At 35.4% G+C, this 27,425-nt stretch overlaps 1 protein-coding gene across 1 annotated transcript; it reads right to left on the minus strand.

Annotated features, from left to right (window-relative positions):
- Nucleotides 1–101: 101 nt before the first annotated feature.
- LOC136808594 (cilia- and flagella-associated protein 221-like) lies at nucleotides 102–26,690 on the minus strand. Its single transcript, XM_067065127.1, has 22 exons — nucleotides 26,559–26,690; nucleotides 21,528–21,628; nucleotides 20,528–20,614; nucleotides 17,384–17,479; nucleotides 17,004–17,107; nucleotides 16,366–16,469; nucleotides 14,611–14,693; nucleotides 9,931–10,007; nucleotides 9,222–9,360; nucleotides 8,759–8,994; nucleotides 8,313–8,400; nucleotides 7,823–8,011; nucleotides 7,361–7,457; nucleotides 6,954–7,078; nucleotides 6,619–6,807; nucleotides 6,138–6,296; nucleotides 5,819–5,932; nucleotides 5,382–5,479; nucleotides 2,176–2,268; nucleotides 1,685–1,795; nucleotides 1,198–1,272; nucleotides 102–378 (listed from the first exon to the last, which is right to left on the minus strand). Exons 1-22 carry the CDS (start codon nucleotides 26,662–26,664, stop codon nucleotides 270–272), a joined length of 2,580 nt encoding a protein of 859 aa, XP_066921228.1. The 5' UTR covers nucleotides 26,665–26,690; the 3' UTR covers nucleotides 102–269.
- Between the last annotated feature and the right edge of the window lie 735 nt (nucleotides 26,691–27,425).

The raw sequence follows: 27,425 nt of genomic DNA on the forward strand, positions 1-27,425 counted from the left end.
GGTGGTTTTCACCGATCCACTGAGACAGGGATGTGTATGTAAAGCTGATCGTACTTTACACCTGGTATAGAGTAATATGCAGTAGAAATCACAAAGATGAATTCTTTGAATAAATAGATAAATTATTCTCATCCCGTACACAAAAATATAATAATCAATTTTCATAATAATTTACAAAATAATTTACACCATGTGGTCCATTCCGTCAGGGTAGACAAAATGAAAGAGAAAAAAGAAACAGGTTACTTGGTTAGTGTTACATAATTCAATCAAACGGACCAATCAGATTGAAGGTTTTGAACACGTGATTTCATTCGCTCACCCAAAGAATTTTGTTTTGATTTCAAGAAAGCATCCAAGGTTGTCTGTATGCCATCTCTACATAGAAAAATGAACAGACGTAAAAATGTGAGAGAATTATTTAAAGATTTTTGAATGCTAATTTTTTATAAGAACAAAGTATGTAAGAACATAAGACTTCGATGGCGAAAATATTAAGAAAACAAGTTAAGAACTTTTTAAGGCTATATGCTGACTCTAAAACACCCGATTTCTTAGGAAATCGCCCAAAAATACTCACAAAATAGTGAAAATAAGAATATGTAAAGAACTTTTTAAGCTTCAAACTCAAAAAGTTAAGAACATCCGCAGGCTTCAAAAAAATTTGGATGTTCTTATAAAAAACAATTTAGAATCCAAAAACAAACGAACGGATGAAAAAGAAATCTTAAAACAAACAAAAACAAAAAGGATTGATTCGAATGTCAAATAAACAATAAAAATGACTTTATTAAGATTTTGATTAAATTCTTTTCTGAGTAGTAAATCAAATCGTCAACCAAAAAATTGAAATAGTTTGGTAAATATTTGTCTCTGTGTGGGACCTTTGACTTGAGTGTGTTTGCAATGCAATAGACTTTTACGATTCTCAAAAAATTTAATCAATTTAGAAAGACGATAGTTCTTGAGAGATGAACCGCCGCAATATTTAAAGTATTGTCCCATATGTTGGTTTGAAATCTCATCTCGAGGTTATATCAAACTTCTTTATCTCATGTTTTTATTCCGGAGAGGGTGAGAAAATCGATGGCGATTTCAAATACACGAGTCTCTTATATTGGGAAAGATTTAAATCAGAGGATATTTAAGGATATTTCAAAGTAATTGATGAGAAATCATGTTGTCCATTCCCCTTACCGTTGCAGACGACCACTGTTCCCTAGTTGTGGGAGATGACTTGTGGCGTTCTGCAGTGAATCGTTCAATTGTGTGCTATAGAAAGATGAATGAGAATTCCTATTCAGCTTTACAATACAGTTGACGCTCTCTGGTTCGACGTTCTACTATTTGATAGGCTCCCTTATTCGATGGAATTTAAAGTCACCGTCAACAAAAAACTCTCATTAACGACGCTCCCTTTTTCGATAAGCTCCCTTATTCGATGAAAATCCGATTTGCCTTGAAGATCGAATTAGAGAGCGTCAACTGTAGAGCAAAAATATAATCTACTTCAAGATAAATCTGAAAACATCACATCAGAGGCGGATTCACGTGTCAGCGTTTTTATATTCATTCCCTTCGTCATGTTTTAAAAAGTTTATATAAACTAACGTTTTTTTGAGTTAAACAATATTGCTGATTCTCGTTCCAGGCTTACTTTTAGAGTTCATTGCAATCTACTTACTTGGCATCAATAGAAGTGGTTTCAAGCGATGACAAAATGTCTTGAGTGTGAAACTCGTGTTGTATCATGTCCAGTGTTGGAACAATTCGAGCCTCCTCGTATTCCTCGTCACTAAAAAGATACATGATCTTCATTTTCTTATAACTATTTCAAAACCTGTCTCACACAGCCCCGGTGGCAGTTTTTCCATCAGCGGGCATGAAATTTTTTTTATCAAAATCCCAATGGGTATGGAAACTCTATTGTTCCCTGCTCAAAATTTGCATTGGGAATGGTTTTGGAGTACATTTTTCCCATTGAATTTCAATTGGGGATGAAATCAAGGTCAATTTCCCAGTGGGGCTGAAATTGTAGGGTATTTTTCCACCGGGGACGAAATTTGGGACAAATTTTCCAGTGGGTGTTTTACACTTGGGAACGCGATCTCTTGCTATAGCCCTACACATATGTAAAAGCAAACCAAAACTTTAAATCTTTAAAATGACACTCACTGTTCATCGATGTCCATGACGTCATCAGGTGGAAGTGACGTCATTAAAGATGGTGTCTGTGATGAACATAAATCTTCACAGAAAGGATCACTCCTAAGTAAGTGAATGAAATAAGTAATCTATATAATGTAATATCATATCAAGAAATAAAATAAAGAACTAACTTAGAATTAGTAAACGGTGTTTCATGTTTGCACCATCTTTAGGTACCTTATCGGCCCTTTTTACGCCGGCCCCTTTTACGCCAGCCTTTATTACGCCACAGCCTCATTTTGGGCTTACGCCAATTAGGGCCGTTAATTACGCCAACATTTTTAAAAATGGCTACGTGTATGCTTCAAATTAGTAAATAATGACTAAAATTTACATTAAAATGTCATTTTCAGTAGTAAACTGTTGAATTCCATCGAGAATCACTGACTTTTAAACATAATAAACCAGCCGAGGCTGGAAGGTCAGCCAATAGAGCTTAGCTAGATAGCTTTAATAAGTGGGTTAACAGATGTAAGAGATGCACTGAAACAGAGTAGACTAAATATGTTGAATAATGTACAAAATGTGAAACATTTAATAACTTGATTTAAAATTATGTAAAACAAGCCTGAGAGCTCCTCTAACCCCCCCCCCCACGAGAAGCTCAAAGTATACTTCTCTTTAGCATTGTCCATAGTACGTACGCAAAGATTTCAAATTATTTGACAACCCCTGCCCCCTTGTACGCAGAGAACAATAGAAATGACTTTGTTTAAACAATAGATGTACGCTTTTGCTAAACCCCCTCTCCCCCCTTCACTGTGTACGTACTATATGGAAGGCCCCTCCAGTCTGGCCTGGGTAAATAAATTTTGTAGTTTAGTACCGTCAAGTTGCACAACATGCACACAACCATCTTGAAGACTTTGCTGGTCGTAAATGATAATCGAAAGCAAAACTTAAAATTCATAACTATGCGGGGAAGCTCATTTTTCCCCTGTTTTGTTTTAAACTCGCTTTTGATTGGTCTATGAATTTGGGCGATTGATTTACTGCCTTGGCGGAATAAACACACAACCATAATAAATAAATTCAACAGGGCAGCGATGTAGCAATTAATTTCAACTGGGAGCCCTCTTTTCTGTGCCAAGCACTGGCAGTGTTTTTTAAACTTTAAAACAATGTTAAATGAAGACCAGATTGATCTGTTTGTTATGGCTATGCAAGTTGTGACGAGAGTGTGCATGTTGTGTAACTTGACGGCAGCCCGCTTTCTGTAAGTCTGATAAACATGATAAGAGATATCTATAAACTGTTATCGCCATTCATTCCATTCCATCATTCAGTCAAAATGTGCGCCAAGGTTATAGAAAAGGTTAGAAAAACACAATCTGCGTCCGGAACTGCGTGAAAAATAGTTTGATCAATTTCAACAAGAACTGTATATATATGTGAAGAAATTCAAAGAATTTCTGTCCAACTATCTTCTTTCAGGAGATTTGGGTGGCAGAGCAGCATATGCATTTCGTCCTTATTAGGACTCGTCAGCACTGCATACTGCACCCTGGCTAGGCAGATCGAATTGCCTAGCATCTCACGCCATAAAACTAATTGTGGCGCAGACTGAAAGAAGAAGTGGACAAAGGGAAATTCCCTAGGGAATTCTGTGAATGACTCCTCTGGAGTCAAGCTTATATATTAGTATTAATATAAATGATCAAATTCCAAAGACCATTTGTCATAATTTTGCAAGTCCAATAATAGGAGATGTGATGTCATCATTTGGTTCCCGTCATCTGATTTACAGTCAGCAGGTAGAGCTGGAGAGTCGGAAAGCTTTTCCGCTGCTTTAGTGGATTTCCACTGTCGACCTCTGCACGCTCTGTGTTTAAAAGTTTTCAAATCGAAGTAGAGAGCCGCATGCTAATGGAGAGTAAACCGAAAACACCAGTTTATCCACGGTTTCTCAATTTTAAAATTTGGATCAGTCCACACAAATAGACCTTTTTTCAAAGAGGCCACCCTGTTGAATAATTATGTAGTCCAGCAGAAAAACAATGATAAAACCATGCATAATTATTATAATATGCATGATACAGTAATTATGCATGGCTCTATCATTGTTTTTATGGCTGGACTACATAATTATTCAACAGGAGGACGTCCTCTTTGAAAAAAGGTCTATTCCCTTTCAACAAGATGTATAGCTGCTTCTTAACAGAAAAATATTTTCGACTGACCGGCCGAACGACTCCCACTTTTTAAAGTAGAAATGACGGGAACCAAACAGTTTTTTGCGATTCGCCTTTATCACAATAAACACGTCCAAGTCCAAAAAAGCGCGATTGCATCCAGTCTTTATATCAAATTTATACAGTAGCTGTACTTTTGTAAACTTTATCAAATTCCAATAACATTATAACACCATCAATCCCCCTAGAGGCAAACAAGAAAAATATGTTTTTATTGCAAAAACTATTAAAAAGCAGCAATAAAAAGTATCAGAAAAGTCAACATAAACAAAAACTTGAGCAAACGGCTTTAAACCTTCAAAGGATGTAGAAAAAGAATCCCCTTGATGAAAATCATGTGTTTGATTTGCTGAGTTAAAAAAATAAATGACAGAAATTGAAGCTTGCAACAGAATTACACTGGAAATACTTTGGTACAACACTGACTTATCACATCTGACTATCGCTTGAGTCGCCATCTTGAAACTACATTATGATCTGTAAAAACAACGCACGTTAAAAGTACCCAAAAAGTTAACCCGATCGGAAGGAAGTTTAGAAATCAAAGTGAGATCGGAAAATCGGATTTTTTTTTTGCCGTCTTATGGTGGAAAATTTTACCTATTTGAATGCTCAGCTTAGGCTGACCAATAAATATTTCACTGAAGTTTTAAATATGGAGTAAAACAATGAATAATTTTCGTCTTCAAATCATACCTAAAATCCTTTAAATTGAGAAATAATGATAAAAAATTAACGCCGTTTTTAGGTTAAAATTGCAAAATCTTGGCCCTTTTTACGCCGGCCCTTATTACGGCACGAGCCCAAAAATAACGCCAACAAGGGCCGATAAGGTAATTCAATGTGTTTTGTAGATTTTATTTCCACATTGACTTCAATGCTACTCTTTATTCGAGGCCAGTACATTTTTCAAAGAATTCCTGAAAAGAAGCTCATTTCGATATTAAATCATGAGAAGAACCAAACACACAACTATCTTACCATCGCGGTAGATAGCAATTTGCGAGGGTTGGTAAAGAGATAGACATTAGTGCTTGAGAGGGGAATTTCTTCCAATCCATCACGCCCGGTACAACGTCCTACGAAGAAGAAAATAGCATTAACTCTTATCACGACCCTAGTCTTCGAGAAGGTTATCGTGCTTCTTTTACAGTCATTTTCTAATAAAACTTAATTGTACGTTAGCCGTTAAAAATTTCTAAGATGAAAAAACGGACGGGCGTAGAACTAAAGTACATCCTGAAATGACCATCACCTAATTATACCGAATCATAAACTATTGAGGCTAGCATACTAATCTACCAAGAACGAATTAGGGCTTTTTACATAGGTGTAGATGTAGTGATAGTTTATGATAAAAAGGAGATGGATTGGTTTTATGCTTGTAATAGAAAATGTCATCATTGGTTTTTAATTACCTCTCCGTTTGAGTTGGATGTCATGCGTGGAACTAAAGGACATAGCTTGTGATCATCATCCACTTCGCTATACAACATCTTCTGCGCATGCCCTTGCACTCCTGGTAATGGATTCTAGAAAAACAAAAATAGAATTAAGTCTGTCGGCCGGGCGTAAGTGTAATTTCCAACAAGGGGAGTAAGAGAAGCTTGGCCGAATGAGTTTGTCCGTGTTTGGTAGACGGCACGCCACTTTTGAACATAGTACAGCGGACAGCACTTAACCCGTCACGTGTATATTTTGGATTTCGGGTCTCCCTGCCTAAAAGGCAATACTTACAAAAATGTGCAAGGGGTGATAAACGTTCGGTTCAAGAAATTTGGTTGGTACAGAAAATTTGACCGTGACCGATTGCGGTTCTTCGTCATCGAGTGTCGTTCGGTCGGTGGTCAGCGGTGCGTTAAGAGTTGTTCCATGGTCAGATTGTATAATTTCACTCTGTGGATAGAAAAAAGAAGGCTCAATTATTATTATGAGTGATAAGTCTGTTGAGAGCAGTGATAATCGGGGTATGAAAACTGATTATAGGACAATTAGAGCAGCTATTATAAGTGTGATACTGGTTAAACACATACTAGATATCAGAGCGGGATAAACATTCTCACTCCCGTCTCCACGCAAAGCCATTATATATGAAATTCTACATCTAACCCATTAATTTGCCCATTCGCCAAAATTTCTTCCCTTAAAGTATTGTGTTGACTTTTTTAGGTCTCGCTTTTTGCAGTAGTCTCAAAGTATGATAAAAATACATAAATACCTCAGCCCCGACCCTCAACGTTCTTGCGAAGGATTTCGGGATATATTTTCGTACGGAGTTAGTGAGATGATGTTTGCTGTACGAAAGTGTTTTATATTGTTGAGGTACTTTTAATTTGTATGTTTCAATACGCCTTTTTACTTTGACGCTGGTTGATGACATATCGAATGAACCGAGAGCATCGATCGCCTGAAATGATCAAAATCATTGATATCAGAAACAATATACAACCTCAAAATTAACCCTGCATCCAGGTGTTGTCATTTTTTACATTTGGTATAAGTTCCTGGAGTTCAAATAAATTCAAAATACAATTGACTTCTCGACACACTCACCATGTCAGTCTTTTTGTCAGGGTCTTGATATTCCGGGAATGAGAAGGATTTGATATTTTCTTGATTAAACACTGTATTGACATCTTCAACGATTTCCAATTCTTTGTTCGTGTCGTATTTCGGTTCTAAAGGATATGGAAAAGTGATCAAAATAAAAAACCTAGTTATGAATAGAATGTTTATTATAATTGCAAAGTTAAAAAATTAACTTCCCTAAAGTTAGAAAGGACATCTAGGATTTCCAATTCAAATCGGCACTCCTTCCATATTCCGTTCATGTAGTTAACCATATTGGCCAGTACATTGGCCCCGTGAAAGCACTAAAACCTTTCTCTTGACTATCGATGTAACCGAACAATTCTCTGTAAAGAATAATCTCCCCAATTATAAAAAGTCTAAAGACATACTTTGAGAGATGGCAGATTGGAAGTTTCCACGTCTCCATGAATCCAGATGCAACGTGAGTTGTTGAATGTTATTCTTCGCTCGGTTGCGTATAATCACCTGTGTCAAAGTAAATCCATAAATACATTGTCGCAAACAAACCCCAATAAGATATGGGCAGAAGATACAAATTTATACGTAGTTTATTGCGATATCTCTTTATCCCAACCTACCACCTATCATAACGAACAGAAGAGTTGCAACTCTGTAAATAAATTGTAAATTTAAACTTTATCTTGTTGAAGGGTAGAACAAATTTCGGCTGATCACGCCAAAGAATTTGCAAGTAGGTCTTGTAACCCTCAACCCTCGCCTTAGGGAATTTCGGGTTCGGAGTAATTTTTCAGCTAGGGCAACTAATCCCAAATTTGTAATTCATTTCTTATTCTGCTGATAACTAAAGGAATAAGTTGTTTAAGACCGACCTTTCGCGTAGCTTGTATGAATTTTGTTAAAACACGATGTCGTCTATCCCACTCATTGTTTAAGTAAAGATCAAACGTGGGCGTGGCATCTGCATGCTGATTGGCTGAACGTATGATGCGTTGATTGGTTAATGTTTGAGTGGTAGATCGATTGCATTCTGCTTCTAAATTACCATCACGTCGAAAAACCTAATAAATGAAATGAAATGAAAATATCAAAAAATTGTATAAAAAATGAAAGAATTCTCGAGCTCATCTTAACGAATTTGAAGCATAAAAGATTTTTTGTATTTCGAATAGTCATGTAAAAATTTAATATTACTTATGTTGATAAAATTTTCATTGAAATAACATTTACGAATATTCACAGTAGGTATTTACTTCGAATAACCAGTAGTTCGTTTGACTGAAAAAATAAAAGCCACATAACTGCGAATAATGGAATCTTAAATAACTGATGACCAGCATTGAAATTATGTAACAATGATACCTGGAATTCTTGTTCAGCTTGTTGACGACTGTTGAACACTCTGCTTTGTGTACTCTCTTCCAAATCTCTTTCACCGATTCGAACACACCTTAAAATACACCAGAACTTTTCTTAAAAGAGAATCCATACTTCTGAAAAAAAATTTGAAGTGATTTTATCCAAAAAAAGAAGTGACAAAGTATGATGTGACTAAATTCTACCCGACAAAAGACTTTCATACAGCGATAAAAATACACCTCTCCGCCATTTTTTAGTGACGCGGTCTAATTTCGAGGGAAGTGATAAGGAGTTATTTTTTCCGGCGCAGCGCATTTCTAGGCGATAACTAAAACAAAACAAGCCGAAACCCTATTTCATGCGAGAGATGTCTGACACGATTTTCCCGATAAAACCATTATTTAAACTCAAGCGCCGCCGCCCTGACCTGGGGCGGATAGAATACTGACCATCTAAGTTGATTTCTTTGTTCTTCTGCTATGTTCCTTCCAACCAGGTGTTCGAAGACTGCTTCTTTCATTTGGTGGCTACCCCCCTCTTTCTCGACATCATCCTCGGTCTTCCTCCTGATCACCTCTCGTAACTCTTTGGCTTTCATTTGACCCGCTTTCTGCATCAGCACGTGATTGACAGCATTGGTGTTGTTCAAATTGGTGGAGAATTGAATGCCATCTTTAACAATAGTCTATGCATTGAGAAAGTAAAGTAAGTTCACAAAAAGTTAACACAACTTATGGTAGAACTGTGATTAACAGCAGTTATATTTTAATCCCAGATTAAACTTTTTGTTGGGTTGAACTAACAAGTAGTATTATACGCTCTCGACATAGGATGTATGATTTAGTGTTAATACATACACTCGTCCCAAATAAAATGATTCATTCGAATAAAAGAAACGTATACAATTCTCACTTTTTGAGAGGTCGTTTTAGCACTTTTGAATGTGTTGTCTGCAACTTTTTTCTTGGCTCGCGTACGCTCGAGCGGACTGATCGTTCGCGGGTCCAGTATTTTTTCTGAAACTTGTTCAGGTAATACTTCAAGCTCCTTCCTGAAAATGAAATGGTATTTAATAGAAAAAAAGAGGGTTTCAATGTTTACTGACTTATTTAAATGTCCCTATATTGCGGTGTAATTTGATTGACGAACATTTGGCTTCAGTATTTGGAGGTTAGCTCTGTTTGAGACGGGCTGTTTTTCATCCTGCGTGTTCTAATTATGAATTAAAGTTGACAGATAGTTGGCATTACCCTCTTTTGACATCAATGCAATCTTTCCAAGCAAAGATTTTAACTGCAAACGTTCTGTCCACTTTTTTTGCTTACCCTAACAATTAGAAAATGCAGGGCAGAAAGTCGGCTGTCTAAACCAGAGCTTAAAGTACGAGCTCTAATTAGCGACGCAATAATCAAAGACCTTTGTCTGTGTCTGTGATCTTTGCAAACCTTAAGGCGTAGTTTGACGTCACATAATCATGACTGCAGGTCAGGGTTGCTTAAACCCGTAAAATGGAAACAGGCTACCAAAATCTCATGTCATTGGTAGCCTCATCCTCGCGAGAATTAAATAAATAGGGTGTCAATAATCTTTTAGCGAAAAGAGAAGGAAGAGAAAGACTTACTTTGAAGCTAGACCCGGAACGCTTGATCCCATCAGAGAACAGAAGTGAGGCTGACTGTTGAATTGTGCAACTACAACCTAAAAGTAAAAGACAGAAATCTAAAGCGAATTAAAACTTTAATTCATCCTTTGCTTAATTTGAGAAAATTAGGTATACCTTTTTTTGACCAGAAAATCTTTGGTGAGGTTTGGCTATTCTTTTTTTGTTATTTTGAGACTCAAATTGTTCTCATCCTGTTCTTATGTTCAAAATTGGGATATCTCATGGGTTCATACACAATTCTTACTACTTTGACTCTTAAAATTCGTGAAATTTAGCATTTCTTTTCAGCATTTTTCTTGAAAATTGTTATCAATTTTGAGCCTCATTTTTCTTATAAAGTTTTTCTTATATAAAAAAGTGTGTACTCAGTTCCGGTCGATTTGCATTTGAATAAGCAAGCAGAATGTTTGATTCACAGGGATGCTTTTTCCAGTAGAAGGGGATTCCAACGGCCCTGTGTCATTGGGTGTATTTATAATTGGCACTCCTTTAGTTGGTTATGTTAAGTGAAATAACGACCTCCTACATTTTAGGTATATTTCTCCGACGTTTAGTTTTTCAGGTCAACTTGAAGGGAGGGTGAGAAAGGATGAATTTTGTTTGGCTGAGTTTTACCCTTTAAGGTATATAATACTTATTCCTTCATGATAGGTGATTTCATTTTACTTTTAAACTTGAGAAATGGTGCCTCACGGAAGGGCACGTTCAAAAATTACTTAAACACGAAATTGAGATTACAAAATTAAAAACGGCGCATGAGCTGTGATAAATGTTTAACGTGATCCAAGACGGCAAATAATTCATTGTGGTGCATTTCTTGAGCGTCCGCATTTGTTACTTCGTGTCAGATATCTACCAACAGGGATCATATTACAACGCTAGGTATTAATCTTTGTCAACTCTGTAGCACGTAAGAAAACAAATTGTTATTTCCATTCCAATACACTCCTGTTTTTTCGCTGTAATTTATTATAAAGTACATTATTCGTGCCTTTATCAAGAGTTTTTTCTATTGATTTTCAAGGATGTTCTGAAACAAGGCTTGCCAAGAGAACATTAGGTTTTAGTTTCATAATAAACCTCGTTACTTGTCAGACCCATGGCATTCTAAATCTACTGGCCTAGCAAGGGTGCAGCGACTTTGATTTTGTGGGGGCTTAATTTTTCGAAGTCGTTGCATTGACGCTAGTATAAAATGTACCACATAGCAGGAATTACAGTTGAAAAACGGATTATTGTTTTGTTTCTTTGACCTTTCTCATGCCTCAGCGTCATCCTGGGTTTGAGTGCTAAGCACAAATATAAATCAAATCCCCTCCTCAAATATTTATATAACCCCTGTCCAATACGTGTTCTTGAAAAATAGAGTATAATTATTGAAATACCAAAAGTTTCAGGCTTTAGAACGCCATGGTCAACCCCTTTTCAGAAATAATAAAAAGATAAATAATTTTTTCAAAAATGGTTATTTTGCTAAGTACAACATTTTTCTTTTTCAATTTTGTCATAATTGTCTTTTATGTGCATGTTTTGAGTGTATTTTTAAGCAATCTAGAGCTCAAATTTTCAAAATTTCCCCCCTTGGGCAAAACCATGGTTGGCCCTTGCGGTGTCACTAAACTTCAGCCCCCCCCCAATAAGAAAATGCTTCCTACGGCACTGGAATTGCATCAAAAGTTTGATTTTCAGTGGGCAAAAATGGTGCCTCAAGGAAGGGCACGTTCAAAAATTATTATGAAACATCAACTTGAAATGTAAAAGTTAAAAACAGTACACGAGTTAGAGTCAAGCAAGGCATCATAGATGCTAAATGTTTAATGTGATCCAAGTTGATAGATAATTCATTGTGGTGTATTTCTTACGCATGTCATTTTTAATCTGTGTCAGTTTATTGCCTACAGCATCGTATTACAATGTGACGTAACAAAACTTGTCATCTTTGTTGCAAGAAAAGAAAACAATTTGTTATTCCGAAGACCTAAGTAGACAAAACCGCAGGTAGTATAGGAGCACTATATGGAGCACGAATCCGTTAGTGGATGCAAGCAGCCTATTTAAGCACGGTTGTCGAGGTCGTTTCATTGACGCTAGTACAAAATGTACCACATAGCAGGAATTTTAGTTGAAAAACGGATTTTTGTTTTGTTTCTTTGACCTTTCTCATGCCTCAGCGTCACCCTGGGTTTGAGTGCCAGGCACAAATATAAATCAAATCCCCTCCTCAAATATTTATATAACACCTGTCCAATACGTGTTCTTGAAAAAGTGAGTACAGTTATTGAAATACCAAAAGTTTCAGGCTTTACAACGCCATGGTCAGCCCCTTTTCAGAGATGAAAAAATTGACTACTTTGAATTGTATCAAAAGTTTGATTTTCAGTGGGCAAAAATGGTGCCTCAAATAAGGGCACGTTCAAAAATTAATTTGAAACACGAACTGGAAATAGAAAAGCTAAAAACAGCACAAATGAGTTGAATTCAAACAAGACATTATGGTTGTCATAAGTTTAATATGATCCAAGTTGACAAATAATTCATTGTGTGGTATTTCTTACGCATGTCATTTTTAATCTGTGTCAGTTTATTGCCTACAGCATCGTATTACAAAAATGTGACGTAACAAAACTTGTCATCTTTGTTGCAAGAAAAGAAAACAATTTGTTACTTTCGAAGACCCTATGTAGACAAAACCGCAGGTAGTATAGGGGCACTATATGGAGCACGAATCCGTTAGTGGATGCAAGCAGCCTATTTAAGCACGGTTTTTCGAGGTCCGTTGCATTGATGCTAGTACAAAATGTACTGCATAGCAGGAATTTTAGTTGAAAAACGGATTTTTGTTTTGTTTCTTTGACCTTTTTCTCATGCCTCAGCGTCACCCTGGGTTTGAGTGCCAGGCACAAATATAAATAAAATCCCCTCCTCAAATATTTATATAACACCTGTCCAATACGTGTTCTTGAAAAAGTGAGTACAGTTATTGAAATACCAAAAGTTTCAGGCTTTACAACGCCATGGTCAGCCCCTTTTCAGAGATGAAAAAATTGACTACTTTGAATTGTATCAAAAGTTTGATTTTCAGTGGGCAAAAATGGTGCCTCAAATAAGGGCACGTTCAAAAATTAATTTGAAACACGAACTGGAAATAGAAAAGCTAAAAACAGCACAAATGAGTTGAATTCAAACAAGACATTATGGTTGTCATAAGTTTAATATGATCCAAGTTGACAAATAATTCATTGTGGTGTATTTCTTACGCATGTCATTTTTAATCTGTGTCAGTTTATTGCCTACAGCATCGTATTACAAAAATGTGACGTAACAAAACTTGTCATCTTTGTTGCAAGAAAAGAAAACAATTTGTTACTTTCGAAGACCTATGTAGACAAAACCGCAGGTAGTATAGGGGCACTATATGGAGCACGAATCCGTTAGTGGATGCAAGCAGCCTATTTAAGCACGGTTTTCGAGGTCGTTGCATTGATGCTAGTACAAAATGTACTGCATAGCAGGAATTTTAGTTGAAAAACGGATTTTTGTTTTGTTTCTTTGACCTTTTTCTCATGCCTCAGCGTCACCCTGGGTTTGAGTGCCAGGCACAAATATAAATAAAATCCCCTCCTCAAATATTTATATAACCCCTGTCCAATACGTGTTCTTGAAAAATTGAGTACAATTATTGAAATACCAAAAGTTTCAGGCTTTAGAACGACATGGTCAACCCCTTTTCCGAAATAATAAAAAGATTTACCACTTTGAATTGTATCAAAAGTTTGATTTTCAGTAAGCAAAAATGGTGCCTCAAATAAGGGCACGTTCAAAAATTAATTTGAAACACGATATGGATATAGAAAAGCTGAAAACAGCACAAATGAGTTGAATTCAAACAAGACATTATGGTTGTCATAAGTTTAATATGATCCAAGTTGACAAATAATTCATTGTGGTGTATTTCTTACGCATGTCATTTTTAATCTGTGTCAGTTTATTGCCTACAGCATCGTATTACAATAATGTGACGTAACAAAACTTGTCATCTTTGTTGCAAGAAAAGAAAACAATTTGTTACTTTCGAAGACCTATGTAGACAAAACCGCAGGTAGTATAGGAACAATATGGAGCTAACGAATCCGTTAGTGAATGCAAGTAGCCTATTTAATCATGATTTTCGTCAAAAAAAACGATCTTTACTTTTCGACGAAAGACCTTAGCCAACAGATACTAGGATACAGATACTAGATACGGTTTATTGCAACACCTCTGAAGCTAATCTCCGAGCACATCCTGATTATACTACGCAAGTGTAGTAAAATGATCTACCAATGTCTATCTTGATTCCGGATGAATAATGAATAAGCATTTTAGCGTGGTCATTAGGTGAAGAAAAACAGTAGCACCAAAGCCATACGACAATCAATCAGCACAGAAGAAAGCGTTTACGTTAGCAATGTGGTTTTGAATGATCTGAAGAAGGTGGAATGATCTATTATGGGATTAGATCCTTGTATTCTTTTGTATGTTTTTTATATACTGAATTTCAGAAGCTCGTATAATTATAAAGAAACTAGGTTTTCATTGGATTCTCCTCTATATTGGGTAATTTCACTAAATTTCGTAAGAACAGCCAATTTTACTAACCTGAAGTTTAGCACAGGAGGTACAGTATTCTGTTGGGTTGTATGTTAAGGTGATTAGAACGTGTCCATTAGCTGGAATCACACCTGAAAGTTGAAAATACGAAGCGAAGAAAAAAATTAAGAAAAAATTAAATATTGTGTCAAATCAGTATATAGTTAATTTTTAATCGTCATTTGGAAAATGATGAATGAAATTCTCAAAAGAAAACTTTTCCTTAATAGAGTTCCCCAACATTTAGAGGGAGAGAGAAGAATATACCCTGGGAGGCTTAAGTATAAAATAATATAAAATAATATACATGTGTATATCTTGAGATTTTGCAAAGGAAGGACCTCTCATGGTAATTGTTGCCATTTAAGAAGTGTTTCTCAAGTAGTAAAAAGAAAGTTTACAATGTTAACAAGTGATACTTCTATGGACCTACCTGGTTATCAAACTAATCAAAGAACATTGAAACGATGAAACACATAAGACATAACTGGTCAAAATACAAAAAAATAAAGAAAAATGAAAGCATATCTATTGGGAGAAACTATCAACACAATTGAAAAATACTTTTGAAAAAGAAATAAAAAAAGCTATTAAACGCTTTTCTTTATAAAAACAATCCACTATCAGAAAAATGCACAGCTTAATAAATAAGGTTTACAGAAAACTCAAACCATCGCACTCTACCGTGACATTTTCTCCTTTTAGAAATAATAATAACAATAAAAATAATAATTTGGCTAAGAACATCGATCTATGCTTATAAATAGTGATTCTTATAGATAAAGATTCGGTTTCAGCCAAAAAAATAATAAGTGTTTTTAGAAAACTCAAACCATTGCGCTCTAAGGTGACATTTTCTTTGTTTAGAAAAAATATTAATGAAATAATAATTTGGCTAAGAACATTGATCTATGCTTATAAATAGTGATTCTTATAGATAAAGATTTGTTTTTCAGCCAAAAAAATAATAAGTGTTTTTTAGAAAACTCAATCCCTCCACCGTGACATTTCCATCTTAAAAAAAAAACTAATAAAAATAATAATAATAATATGGCTAAAAACATTGATCTATGCTTATTAATAGTGATTCTTATAGATAAACATGCGTTTTTTGAGCCAACAAAATTTTTTTGCAAAAATCTGCTTGAGCCATCTTTTACCTATGATTGTACCCTACTTTCATGCAAAAAATCAGAAAAAATTAATGATCCAATTTTCCACAAAGCCCAAAAAACCCGTTTTTTAGCCGTTTTTTGGCCCAAATTTACCCCCCAAAATTTTTTTTCGAAAATCGGGCTCCGTCACATTTTGGCCAACACCATTTTGCACCTTTGTACCAAAAATCAAAAGATTCCTATGATTCAATCCTGAGAAAAGTTGGTAACAGACGAACGGACGGACGAACGAACACAGGTTAATTTATAGGACCTCCACCCCACCGGGGTAGGTCCAAAAAGGACATTGTATGTAAAATGTTTTCCTATAGAAGTTTGAAAAATTTGCCTGCGGCGCTAAAAAACCAAAGCTTTAATTTTATTGTATGTCTGCAACATAACAGTGATACTATATGTTTATTTACCTGTTATAATTTACTATTTAACTATGTATACCCTTAAAAGAGGGTCCAAGTCACCAGAGCTTTCCACCAGAGATCTCTGTATCCATATTAAGGGTCAAATTTCGAAGTTTGGTTCAGGCAGTCCCGTCACTTCAACAAACCTAGTACCCCCTGGAGTATTTAAAAAAATATCATTTTTAACCTACCTGAGCTCGGTTCTACCACAAAAGAAGTGTGCTTCTCAGCGAACGATACGTGGAAATCAAAATCCACTGATGTCGGATTATTCAATGGAATTTTCTTTTGCGACCTAATAAAATGAATAAAGAATAAACGTGGATTAACGTTGCTGTAAGTTGGTCTAATGTCGACATCCCTCATCTAATTCCGATACCCTTCTTTAGATTTAGGAAAAATAGGAAGGTCGGTATCGCTGATTGAAACTACATTTCTTTACTTTACGGTCAGAGAGGAAAAAATATTTGTTCAATCAATGATTCAGACCCTAAAAAAGGGTGTCGAAATAACATGGTACAATAACCAGGTGTGCCAAAACCAAAAAAATTTACAAATGAGAAACAAGAAAAAACAAAAAACAAAACAGAAACTTTTCACCTATGGAATGAACGAATGCTAACTTTAGGCTTAAAATTTTAGGCTAGTAAACATTACATAAATTTGCTTCACTTATTGAGATTTTACAAAGAAAATTGGCAAAAAGGCGTCTTTTTTGAGAAATTGTACCCTATGGGTTTTGGCGAAATGGGAAAAACTGTTATTTACAGCCCTCTTCTTCGAATTTGAGACTAAATTACAAAGATCTTTTACAAAGAGATTTTCTTACTTTTGCCCGACAACAGTAGGTCTGAAATTGATTTTCGAAGGGAACGTTGAGCTGATGTTGATTTGTAGGTAAGCGTGGATGGGTACTATAAGATTCGATGAAGTCTATAAAACAAGAAAAAATAATGGTTAAAGAACAACACATTTGATTTGATATTTGTTATATACTGAAAGAAATTCAAAAGTCGATCCATTCTACTTTGTGCTCAATCTTCTGGACAAAAAAGGCCCTCGTCATAATGTGAAACTTTGTCGCGAAATCGAACTAAAATCACCTCCTGTCAAAATTTCTAATATCAAATTTCAAATTCCTATTAATCAGTCGGTAAAATTTGTTGAAATGAACATGATAAAAGATTTTAGAGAATTTATAAATATTACTTGTGAGTGTATTCGGATAGCATCTTGTTGATATTCATTTGTTTTGGGTGTGAAAATGACATCAACTTCAAGATACATGCCAGGGACCAATGAATCCTTTTAAGAAAATGATTTTGAAATTAAACATGAAGAAAGCAATACAAAACTGATGAAGACCAAAACCCACCTTTCCAAAAGAAAAGTTTAAGAGCCAGTTTTTTTAAGAATGGGGCAGTTTGGGAAAGTTCCAATAGTTTGAAACTTTGATTTTTGGATTTTTCATTTTTGGATATGTTGTTAAGTACAATGAACTGAGTAAAATCCCAAAATATTTTGGTCTGAAAATCCATAATGGCGGATTTATGCCAATTTGAAGTTTTTGACATTTTTGGGCATTGCACTTAAAAAGTTTTTTGATATAGAGCCATGCTTTCTCAAATCAAAATGAGGAATTGATTTTGGGTGATTCTGAAACTATGGCCAGTAAACTATACAATTTTCCAAAAAAATCAAAATTTTCAAAATGGTAGCTGGAGTAATGACGTCACAAAAACACTACAAATTTGATTTTAGGGGTATTTTAGAGCCATCTGACCTGTCCCAGGGGAGTTTCTTACTGCTCAAAATAATATTTTCTGGTAGTTTAGTCCCTGGTCTATCCATTTGAAGTGATTGCGATAAAAAATTCTGGCCCTACTGGCTCCTAGAGGCCTGAAAAGCCAATAAGGTCTCAAAAAAGTACCAACTTTAGCCCAATTTTCCTAGAAATCCCAACATTGTCTGACCTCCAACTCTTCTGTTCCTGAAAGACAACCGGCTGGTCTCTTAGGATCAAAAGAGAAACCTATGTGATCTCCTACCATTAATTTTTTATCTTGATTTAAAAATTTTCTTAATATCGCCCGAAAAATGACTAAAATTTTGGATATTTTGGCCCATTGGCAAACTTCAAAGGGGTCTAGGTCACTATTTTTGCTATCAGCCTGTTTGCTCTTAAATGCAGTTAATGAGCCCAAAGTTCAAATTATCCAAAGAGTAGGAAAGGTTTAGGAATATTTTGTACTTTTGGACTTATCTCTAAGTATATAAGGGCAGAAAGGTTGATGGCAAAATTGTTTTATGGGGTTGGTAAAGTTCACCTTTGAAGATTTGAGAGTTTAGAAGCACATTTTGACAGACTTGATCCTTAAATGGTAGATCAGGAGGTAAAGATCTTGATGAATGTTTGTACTTTCCCCATGAAACTTTCCAAAAACGAAGATTTTATCATCTGAGTGCGCTCATTTTCTGTTCAATCTTGAGCAAAAATTGTTGTTTTGAGCAACATTGTCAAGGATTTTTAGGATTTTAGAGTTAAAACTGACTTTGAGCTAGCCCTAATCTTTAAAAGAAAAGAAAAGGTTCCAACTTCTGATAAATTCTTGAACTATCTATAGGATGCTTTCACAAAATCAAGAATCAAGTAGCAATGGGTACTCATTTTGGGCAAAAATTTCAGCCAAAAATGTACTTTTAAGTCAATTTTACAAAACTAAGGGGGTCAGGGGAGTTTGAAGCCGCCTTTGAGTGAAAATTCAGCCTCTATAAGCTTTCGAAGAGTACCATATTTGATTTTCCTAGAAACCTTTCTGGAATGTGATGAGGAATCATGATTTTCAGATAAAATTTACTTTCTAACTGCCAATTACTGGCTGCAATAGAATGACCTCAGCTCTAGTCAAAAAATTGGAACAAAAAGCCTTTCTGGCCCAAAAAAGCACATTTGACAACTTTTTTCACCTAGTTTCATTATTTTTATATTAAAGATTCATCATAGCCCTTATATTATAACAAATTCAGTGACCTAGACCCCTTTGAAGTTTGCCAATGGGCCAAAATATCCCAAATTTTAGTCATTTTTCGGGCCATGTTAAGAAAATTTTTAAATCAAGATAAAAAATTAATGGTAGGAGATCACATAGGTTTCTCTTTTGATCCTAAGAGACCAGGCGGTTGTCTTTCAGGAACAGAAGAGTTGGAGGTCAGACAATGTTGGGATTTCTAGGAAAATTGGGCTAAAGTTGGTACTTTTTTGAGACCTTATTGGCTTTTCGGGCCTCTAGGGGCCAGTAGGGCCGGAATTTTTTATTGCAATCACTTCAAATGGATAGACCAGGGACTAAACTACCAGAAAATATTACTTTGAGCAGTAAGAAACTCCCCTGGGACAGGTCAGATGGCTCTAAAATACCCCTAAAATCAAATTTGTAGTGTTTTTGTGACGTCATAACTTCAGCTACCATTTTGAAAATTTTGATTTTTTTGGAAAATTGTATAGTTTACTGGCCATAGTTTCAGAATCACCCAAAATCAATTCCTCATTTTGATTTGAGAAAGCATGGCTCTATATCAAAAAATTTTTTAAGTGCAATGCCCAAAAATATCAAAAACTTCAAATTGGCATAAATCCGCCATTATGGATTTTTAGACCAACACATTGTGGGATTTCACTCAGTTCATTGTACTTAACAACATATCCAAAAATGAAAAAAATCTAAGTTTCAAACTATTGGACCTGCCCCGCTCTTAAAAAAACTGGCTCTTAACAACTGAATTTAAAATCTAGCGAAAACGATCCTAAGAAAAAATCAGAAAGGAATGGGCTTTTGGTATGGTGGTATGTACACACAAATAAGAAGCCACAAAAAAACACGTTATAATGTTCCAAAGAGCTGAAATTGTGCTAAGCTTGCAAAATATTCTGTCATTTTCAATAAACTATATTATGACACGGACTAAAAATTTACTTCATTTAAACAAGATTTTTTTCCTTGTGCACTTTTAATGCATTAATGTTATTACCACTTTAATACCTTACACACCAATAAATCTGTTACTTTTGTTTTGATTTTGTTATTCAGCTGGGATAAAAAACAGGTCTTCATGGATTGTGGCGCTTCTCTGACCTGACTTTACAGGGGGGTCGGTACTAAAATCTCAGACATTGTGTCGTTTTGTGATAGTACACATATAATATATCTGAGGTTTTAGAACCCGATCCCCTAGTCTTTATAGGACTGTTAAAACCAAGCAAATTCATACGATACTGATGGCATTTTTAATGGGTAAAACGTAAAATGAACAGAAAAGAAACTGCCCATCACAACATTAACAAAATAATAATACCTTTTTCTGATATTGAATTTGAAAATTACTGGAAGATGGAGGTACAATGAGCATTCGTTGACATTCACTAGATGCATTGACAATTCTCTGAAAGGGGAAAGGTTTTCTTATAATAATATAATTTTTACATTCTTTAATGGGACTAAATTTCACCGGGAGATGAATTTCGCATAAAATAAATCCAATTTCGGGAACGATTTTAGATTTTTTTCCTTTTCAGGAAAGATTAGGCTGGCAACTCAGGGCTATTAAAGATATTGGTATGCAAAGCAAAAAATAATAATACTATTGGCATAATAATGTACATCATGTGAGACCATGAACATATAAACGACTGGACATCCATCTCCTTTGTCTTTTTGTAGAAAAGGCTGCTAGCTTCGTTGCCGCCTCGTTAAAAGCATAAAATGAAACAATCGATTTTGATGATATACCACTTGGGAATACCTTGCTAACAACGTCAAAACTTCGACAAAAGTCTCTGTTGTTCTACTCTTCTCAAGTCGTTTATCTGTATCATAACAAAGATAACAGAGGCAAAATCATCGTCAGCTTGTCAAAACTCCGACTAATATTTCTAAATTTTGACTTAAAAGTGTCTAATAATTTTAGAGAGTGTCACATTCTAATTTCGATTTTCTTATGAAACAGGCTCTCAACTTTGGCAAGCTATTTTTTTCAAGTCATAAAAAAAATTATTTGAGTGACAAAAAGGATTCAAAAGTATACACGCAGTTGAAATTCTGCATTTTAGAGTTGAAAATGTTGATAAAATATATTGCGAACTTGTGAAAAAATTCGAAAATAATTTTTTTGCACATTAGGAGTAATGTTCAAGCTCGATCAACCCTTTTACCTAAATAATTCAAAGAAATAAAATTATGACGGAATATTGTCGGATTTTTTATACCAATTTTGAAATACAGGCGGCAACGAAGCTCGCTTCAAAGAGACAATAAAAGATAGATGTCCAGTCGTTTATGTTCATGGTGAGACTTACAAGCTTTTGTGTGTATTTTTTGCCAACTTGAAAGCCTCTGAAATGTATTGATGACGGTCTGGTATGAAGCAATTCATTTTCACCGATAGCTGCATAGATCTCTAGAAAATTACAAAAAGAAATTATTATCAAAAGACTTCAAAGTTTTCTTACCATTTTATATCAGTTTTTTTTTATGACAAAAATCAAAAGAGCAAAATGATGGTAGTATAAATCATTAGCTCGAAATCAGTTAAGCTTGCAGTATGGCCCGCGAGACGTTATCTTTCATCATATTTTCAATAAAAATGTCATGTGATTCAAATCCTGTGTTTTATTGGACAGGAGAAAGAAAATAGAAAATGGAAAATTATGCGAACCAACAGGAACCAAATGGATGAAGGTAATAACATATTGGATTGAAAAAAGAATTTCTTTTAAAAGCAAAATGATGGCTAGAAAACATGTCTTTTTGCTTTGGATGAAAGATGGTAATTTCTGGTTAATTTGTCTCTTTTAATTTACTTACTTAAAGGCAAATAAAAATTCTCCCAGTCAGCTCAGTCACTTTTTGGGTGATGTCATTTTGCACCGCGCTATGCAAAAAATCTGATAAAATTAATGGGCCCATCCCAGTTAAAGCTGGTAACAGACGAACAGGTTTGTTTACCTCCTAAGACTAAAATGAGAGGAACAAAATATGCACATGCAATCTTATAGCCAAATAGATGAATAGTGTATTTGAAAAACAGGTACATACCATAAGGTACATACCATAGGTATAATCAAATGGGAAAGAGTATTAAGTAATAGATTCAAATTTTACACTTATGTCAACTTTTTTGAAAATCCATTTTGACCAACGTTTAGACAACCTTTAACATGCTCTTGTGTTTGTTTTGATTTTTCGTTTGTTGCAATCTTCTTAGAATAAAAACCTTTCGAAGCGAGCAGTACTAGTGCCCAGTGCCCGACCGAAGTACCAGCGTGCGATTGATTGCTTTCAAAGAGAATATCAGTGCTCTTCTTGCAGGCTAGGTCATATGAACTAATCAGGATGATAAAATGATAATAAACTTTCCCGTATTGAATTTCTTTTCACTCATTCTTTTGTTTTGAAATAGCCCATTTTCATTTCCCTTTGACATGTATTTTCCAGAATTTTTCTTCAAGTCTGTTCAAGTCACCATTTTTTCTAAGATTTGCTTTTTTTTTGTTTTGAAAGTGGCAGTCTATGGAGAGTTTTCATTTGATAAAAACGCAGGAAATTTTTATGTCTATCCGAAGATTCAATATACCGATTTCCTTTGTTATTTCAAACCGGAGCTAGAAACTTCGCATTGGATCTGTCAAAGTTTAAGACCGCGGGCATGCCCCTTGAATGTTTTGATCGAAATGTACTGTATTGGGCTGATTTTTCTGGAAATGCTTTTTAACATACTCATTGTTTTGGACAAGTATTTTTATGAATGGTGGTTGAATATTTTTTTCGTACAAGCTTTTTTGACCACATGTAGTCGTTTTGTATGTTTTTTGAAGAAAAAAAAAACGGTTTGTTCGGGTGGTTCCATGCAAAGTTGGATCTTTCGGATTCTACTTGTTCTTTTCTAGAATTATTTTTTACAAAGTGCGGGAAATCGGTCAAGGAAGATAACTACTAAAAGAAATCCTCCAGAATTTTGTTTTTAAGTATGATTTTTCTGGGTTCAAAAACATTTAGTCGCAGACTAGACTAGTTGCCAATCGGGCAGGGGACTCTACCCTGTTCTAACCAGAATTTGACATTCAAACCACAGATCTTAAAAATCATCAGAATCTCCATAATATAAAGTGGTTGTTTTATGAAAATTTGTGACCCGTGCATGCTATCAAACAAAGAACCTGAGGTGAGAAATAAACATCAGACCATTTTTTTTTAGTTTTTAAAACAGCCAAAGCGATCAAAAACCAACATGGCCAAATAACATTGGTATGGAATGAACTTCTCTTCAATATTTCTGGTGAAAATCTCTTTGCCACAAGAAAAGGTCCACAACCTTCCACCTAAGCCCCCCAAATGTCCAATGTTTTCAACGTCCCTACTTTCCCTAAATGTTTTGTCAGTTCCATCAATATGCCAAAAACATTTTGTTCAACCACCTTCACTTCAAGAGGCAACCATAGAATGAACTTCCTTTTATAGGATGAACCATATTCATGTGGCTTTCAGTCTTGCACAGGGGGGGTCAGGGTCCAGGATACCAACCCAGGGTCCAAAAACCTGACTTTTCGAGATTTGAAAGTAGTAGACACCACCACCCCCTAAATTGGTATCAATACCAACTTGAAAACCCAAATTTTCTAAAAAAAGGGGGACCCACCCCCCCTAAATTGGTATCGATACCAACATGAAAATCCTGATTTTCTGAAAAAGGGGCGACCCCCCCCCAAATTGGTATCGATACGAACTTGAAAATCCTGATTTTTCTTAAAAAGGGGGACCCCCCCTCAATTGGCAATCAGTAAAAATGCAAGAAGTTATATGCATAGGATACTGCATCCAAGGGAAGCTAAACAAAATCTGTGGATGTTTTTATTCAAAGAACATTCCTCTTAATCATATATATTATGTACCACACTTTAGACTCCTGAAAATGAAAACAAGTTTTTCTCATTCTAACACCACGTAAATTAAGTTTCTTGAACTAAATTGGCAAAATGTATCAAATTCATAAAACTACTGTAGTTGATAATCACGACTAAAAAAGTTCTAAGATCTGCTATCAGACATATCCAACATTTCCAATTCATTGTTGGACAAAATGTTGGACGAAAAGTCACGCGGAAAAATTCGAAAAGTTGCATGAAAAGTCATTTGCGCAAAAACGTCAAACATTTTCATCCAACATGATTACGCAAATGCATCCAACATTGAAACCAACATAAAAGTGACGTCAATCTCATAAAAAATGTTGGATGAAAAGTCTGATAGCGATCAAACTTCATCCAACATGATCTCCAAACAATTTTCTTAAAAAGTTGCAATTTTAATTTTTATGACTTGCACAAATGAACCCAACATTTGATCCAACAATAATGTTGGATCAAATGTTGGATTCATTTGTGCCGGCCTTAAGACTTGATTCAGTTTTTTCAACCCTAGTTTTGAATGAATTTTGGTTGATTGAAAGGATAAGTCAGATACCAATTTCAAATTCAGCAAAAGTTAAAAAAAGGGGGACACACCCCTTCATTTTGGTATCGATATCAATTTAAAGATTCCCTAACTTTCAAAAAAAGGGGGACCCACCCCCTCATTTTGGTATCGCAACTTGACTTTTTTAAATTTGAAAAAAAAAATTGACACCACCCCCAGCCCTGGGTTTGGTATCTGGATCCTGACCCCTCCTGCCTTGCACTCCATCACAGAGCCTATAAATTGAGATATTTTACTAACTAGCCCAGAAAAAAATTTTAAACTTTATTATTTGAATGCATGCCTTTTTAATACTCAAATATAAAAAATTTAAAAATTTTAAGTTGGTCATTAGTCAAAAAATTCATTAAATTTAGCCTCTGCAATGGAGTGCAAGGCTGAAAGCCACATGAATATGGTTCATGCTATAAGAGGAAGTTCATTCTATGGTGGCCTATCTTGAAGTGAAGGTGGTTGAACAAAATGTTTTAGACATATTGATGGAACTGTTTGTATTTAAATTTGCTTTTGGGAGAACTTGACATTTCTCAAGTTTCTCCCAAACCGGCCATGATGACACCATCATGCGAACTTGCGGTTGCGCGTATTTTCGGCGCAAAAAAAAAAAAAAAAGAAAAAAGAGTCTTTGAGTGACTTTATTGACCCATAACTTACCCAATACTTTGAGTTTTGCATCCAAACTCTTTTCCAAGTGGTAGAGAATTTATCAGAGATGAGAATATAAAAAAAAATCACTTCGATATCTTTTTTCTATCGAAAGTTACATTCATTTCCTCATCACGTGTCGCCATCTTGAGAAAGAAAATGTCACGGCACCAAAAATTTTTTTGATTGAGATGTAAACAAACGGCCGTCGCTATTGAAGCAATGGCCCGTTCGTTCTCATTTTTTTTTTACTGAACGCGGAAAGTTTTAAGCTTTCTTTTGAAGTCTGCTGATGCCGGTTTAGTTGAAAGGTGACAGAGAAAAGTCAAAGTAAAGAAGATTTTGAAGATTTTTTATACTTTTCTTTAACTTTTCTTATGTTTGAAGCTTAGGCTTTCTGTTGGTAACATTTGTTTTTTTTCAAACGAATTGCTTCAATAGCGATTGTTATTTAAAACATGATGGTTGAGAAGTTTTTAATCTCGCGCCAGCAGACCGCGTGTGTGTGGCGTCATCTTTGTAGTCTGCTTCTGCGCCCCATTTTGGAATATTTTGGTGCGCACGGCACTTTCGATTTGGCTTGGAAAAGGTTGGATGCATTTTGACCAAAACAGTGAATTCTTCACAATCTATTTTTCTTATATCTTTTGAAGTACTTTATCATTTCTCAAAGGTGACCCCTAATTTTTTTTCTTATGCTTAGGGCTATCAGATGAGCCAACTTTTCTTCTGATTAAGTTTGAAAAGTTGACTGACTCCCCTAATCATGATGACAAACCTTCCCTGTCAAAAAATTGCACTCAATCCCGTTCTTCTTAAATGAAATTCTATGCGGTCCACAGTATGTTTTTGCCCACATTTTTTAGAGTTTTAGCCTACGAATGAGAAAACTTTAATTACATTCAGTTTTTTTCTGGCGATCGCCACAACACAAGTGACAAGAGACATTTTGCGCGAGCCCGGTGACTTCTGATAGTCCGGTGCCTCAGCAGAGCCGTTTTTGGTGTGTTTGATTTTCAAACAATCACAAGTTATTGAGAAAGAAAGAGTAACATATAGCAGAAGGACTAGTTAGGTTCAAGTGAAAAAAGAAGAATAATATAACAAAGTCAATTTAAACAAAGAGGGAGGTCAAGAAAATGTATGGTATGAGGCTTTAACCCTACTTTAATCAAGAGATAAGATGAATAAAATAAGGAAATACAGCTTACTAGTGTCTATTAAGTGATTATGAACTGGAAAAGGTTCTGGAGTTTTGATAAACTTTGAAATTCCATCGTTCCAGATTGAGTTTTTGATCCCCACTTCCACCTCCATCTTTGTTTACTGTTGCCTTGTAGACTGAACACTCACACCTTTTCTCCTGACCTTAACGCGCCGATAGAGAGCTGTGATAGACTTCAATATATGTGCCCGCGTACTGTGAACAATAAGATTACATTTTATCGAGCCCTCCTTGGTACGGACCCTCCGCACTTTTGACCGGTGGCGATCTTGTGGCACCTGAAAATTACCGTACACTATGATGGATATGTGTATATAGTCCCAGCGGCATATTGTACGTGATTGCGTAATAGTTATACGCGAGTGAAAGTGAAAGCGGGAGATTAGGAAAATAAATTGCGTAGGGTAAACACTTTTTGATACTTTTTGATTGTGTTTACAAACTTGAGGAGAGCTGAGAGAGACGAACAGTATTGCACACATGGCACTGGTCTCGACGAGATGAGTGGATGCCACAGAGCGTCAAACTACTTCTAAGTGAGTGTTAATTAATATGCGTGCGATTTGGGCTCATGTTTGTATTTTCCAAAAATGTATTTTCAGACTCCCACCTTGAATTTCAAATAGAAGTAACAAGAAGATAGGTTTGATGTTACAAGAATAATATTTCGAATATTTCGATGTGTCTTATGCCATTATTTTTAACCGAATACAGGCCAGACTGGGGGCTATACGTGATTGTAAAAAATGAAGGGCCTTTTTTCGTATTGTATTTCATGTTTATACCCAATGTGTGGTTGTGTTTCATATATGTGTTTCAAACGGTCATGTTTTGTTTGATTATTTCGTCGGAA

This window comes from Clytia hemisphaerica, unplaced genomic scaffold (genome assembly GCF_902728285.1).
Source record: "Clytia hemisphaerica strain Z4C2 unplaced genomic scaffold, Clytia hemisphaerica genome assembly, whole genome shotgun sequence".
Taxonomy (NCBI): Eukaryota; Metazoa; Cnidaria; class Hydrozoa; order Leptothecata; family Clytiidae; genus Clytia; species Clytia hemisphaerica.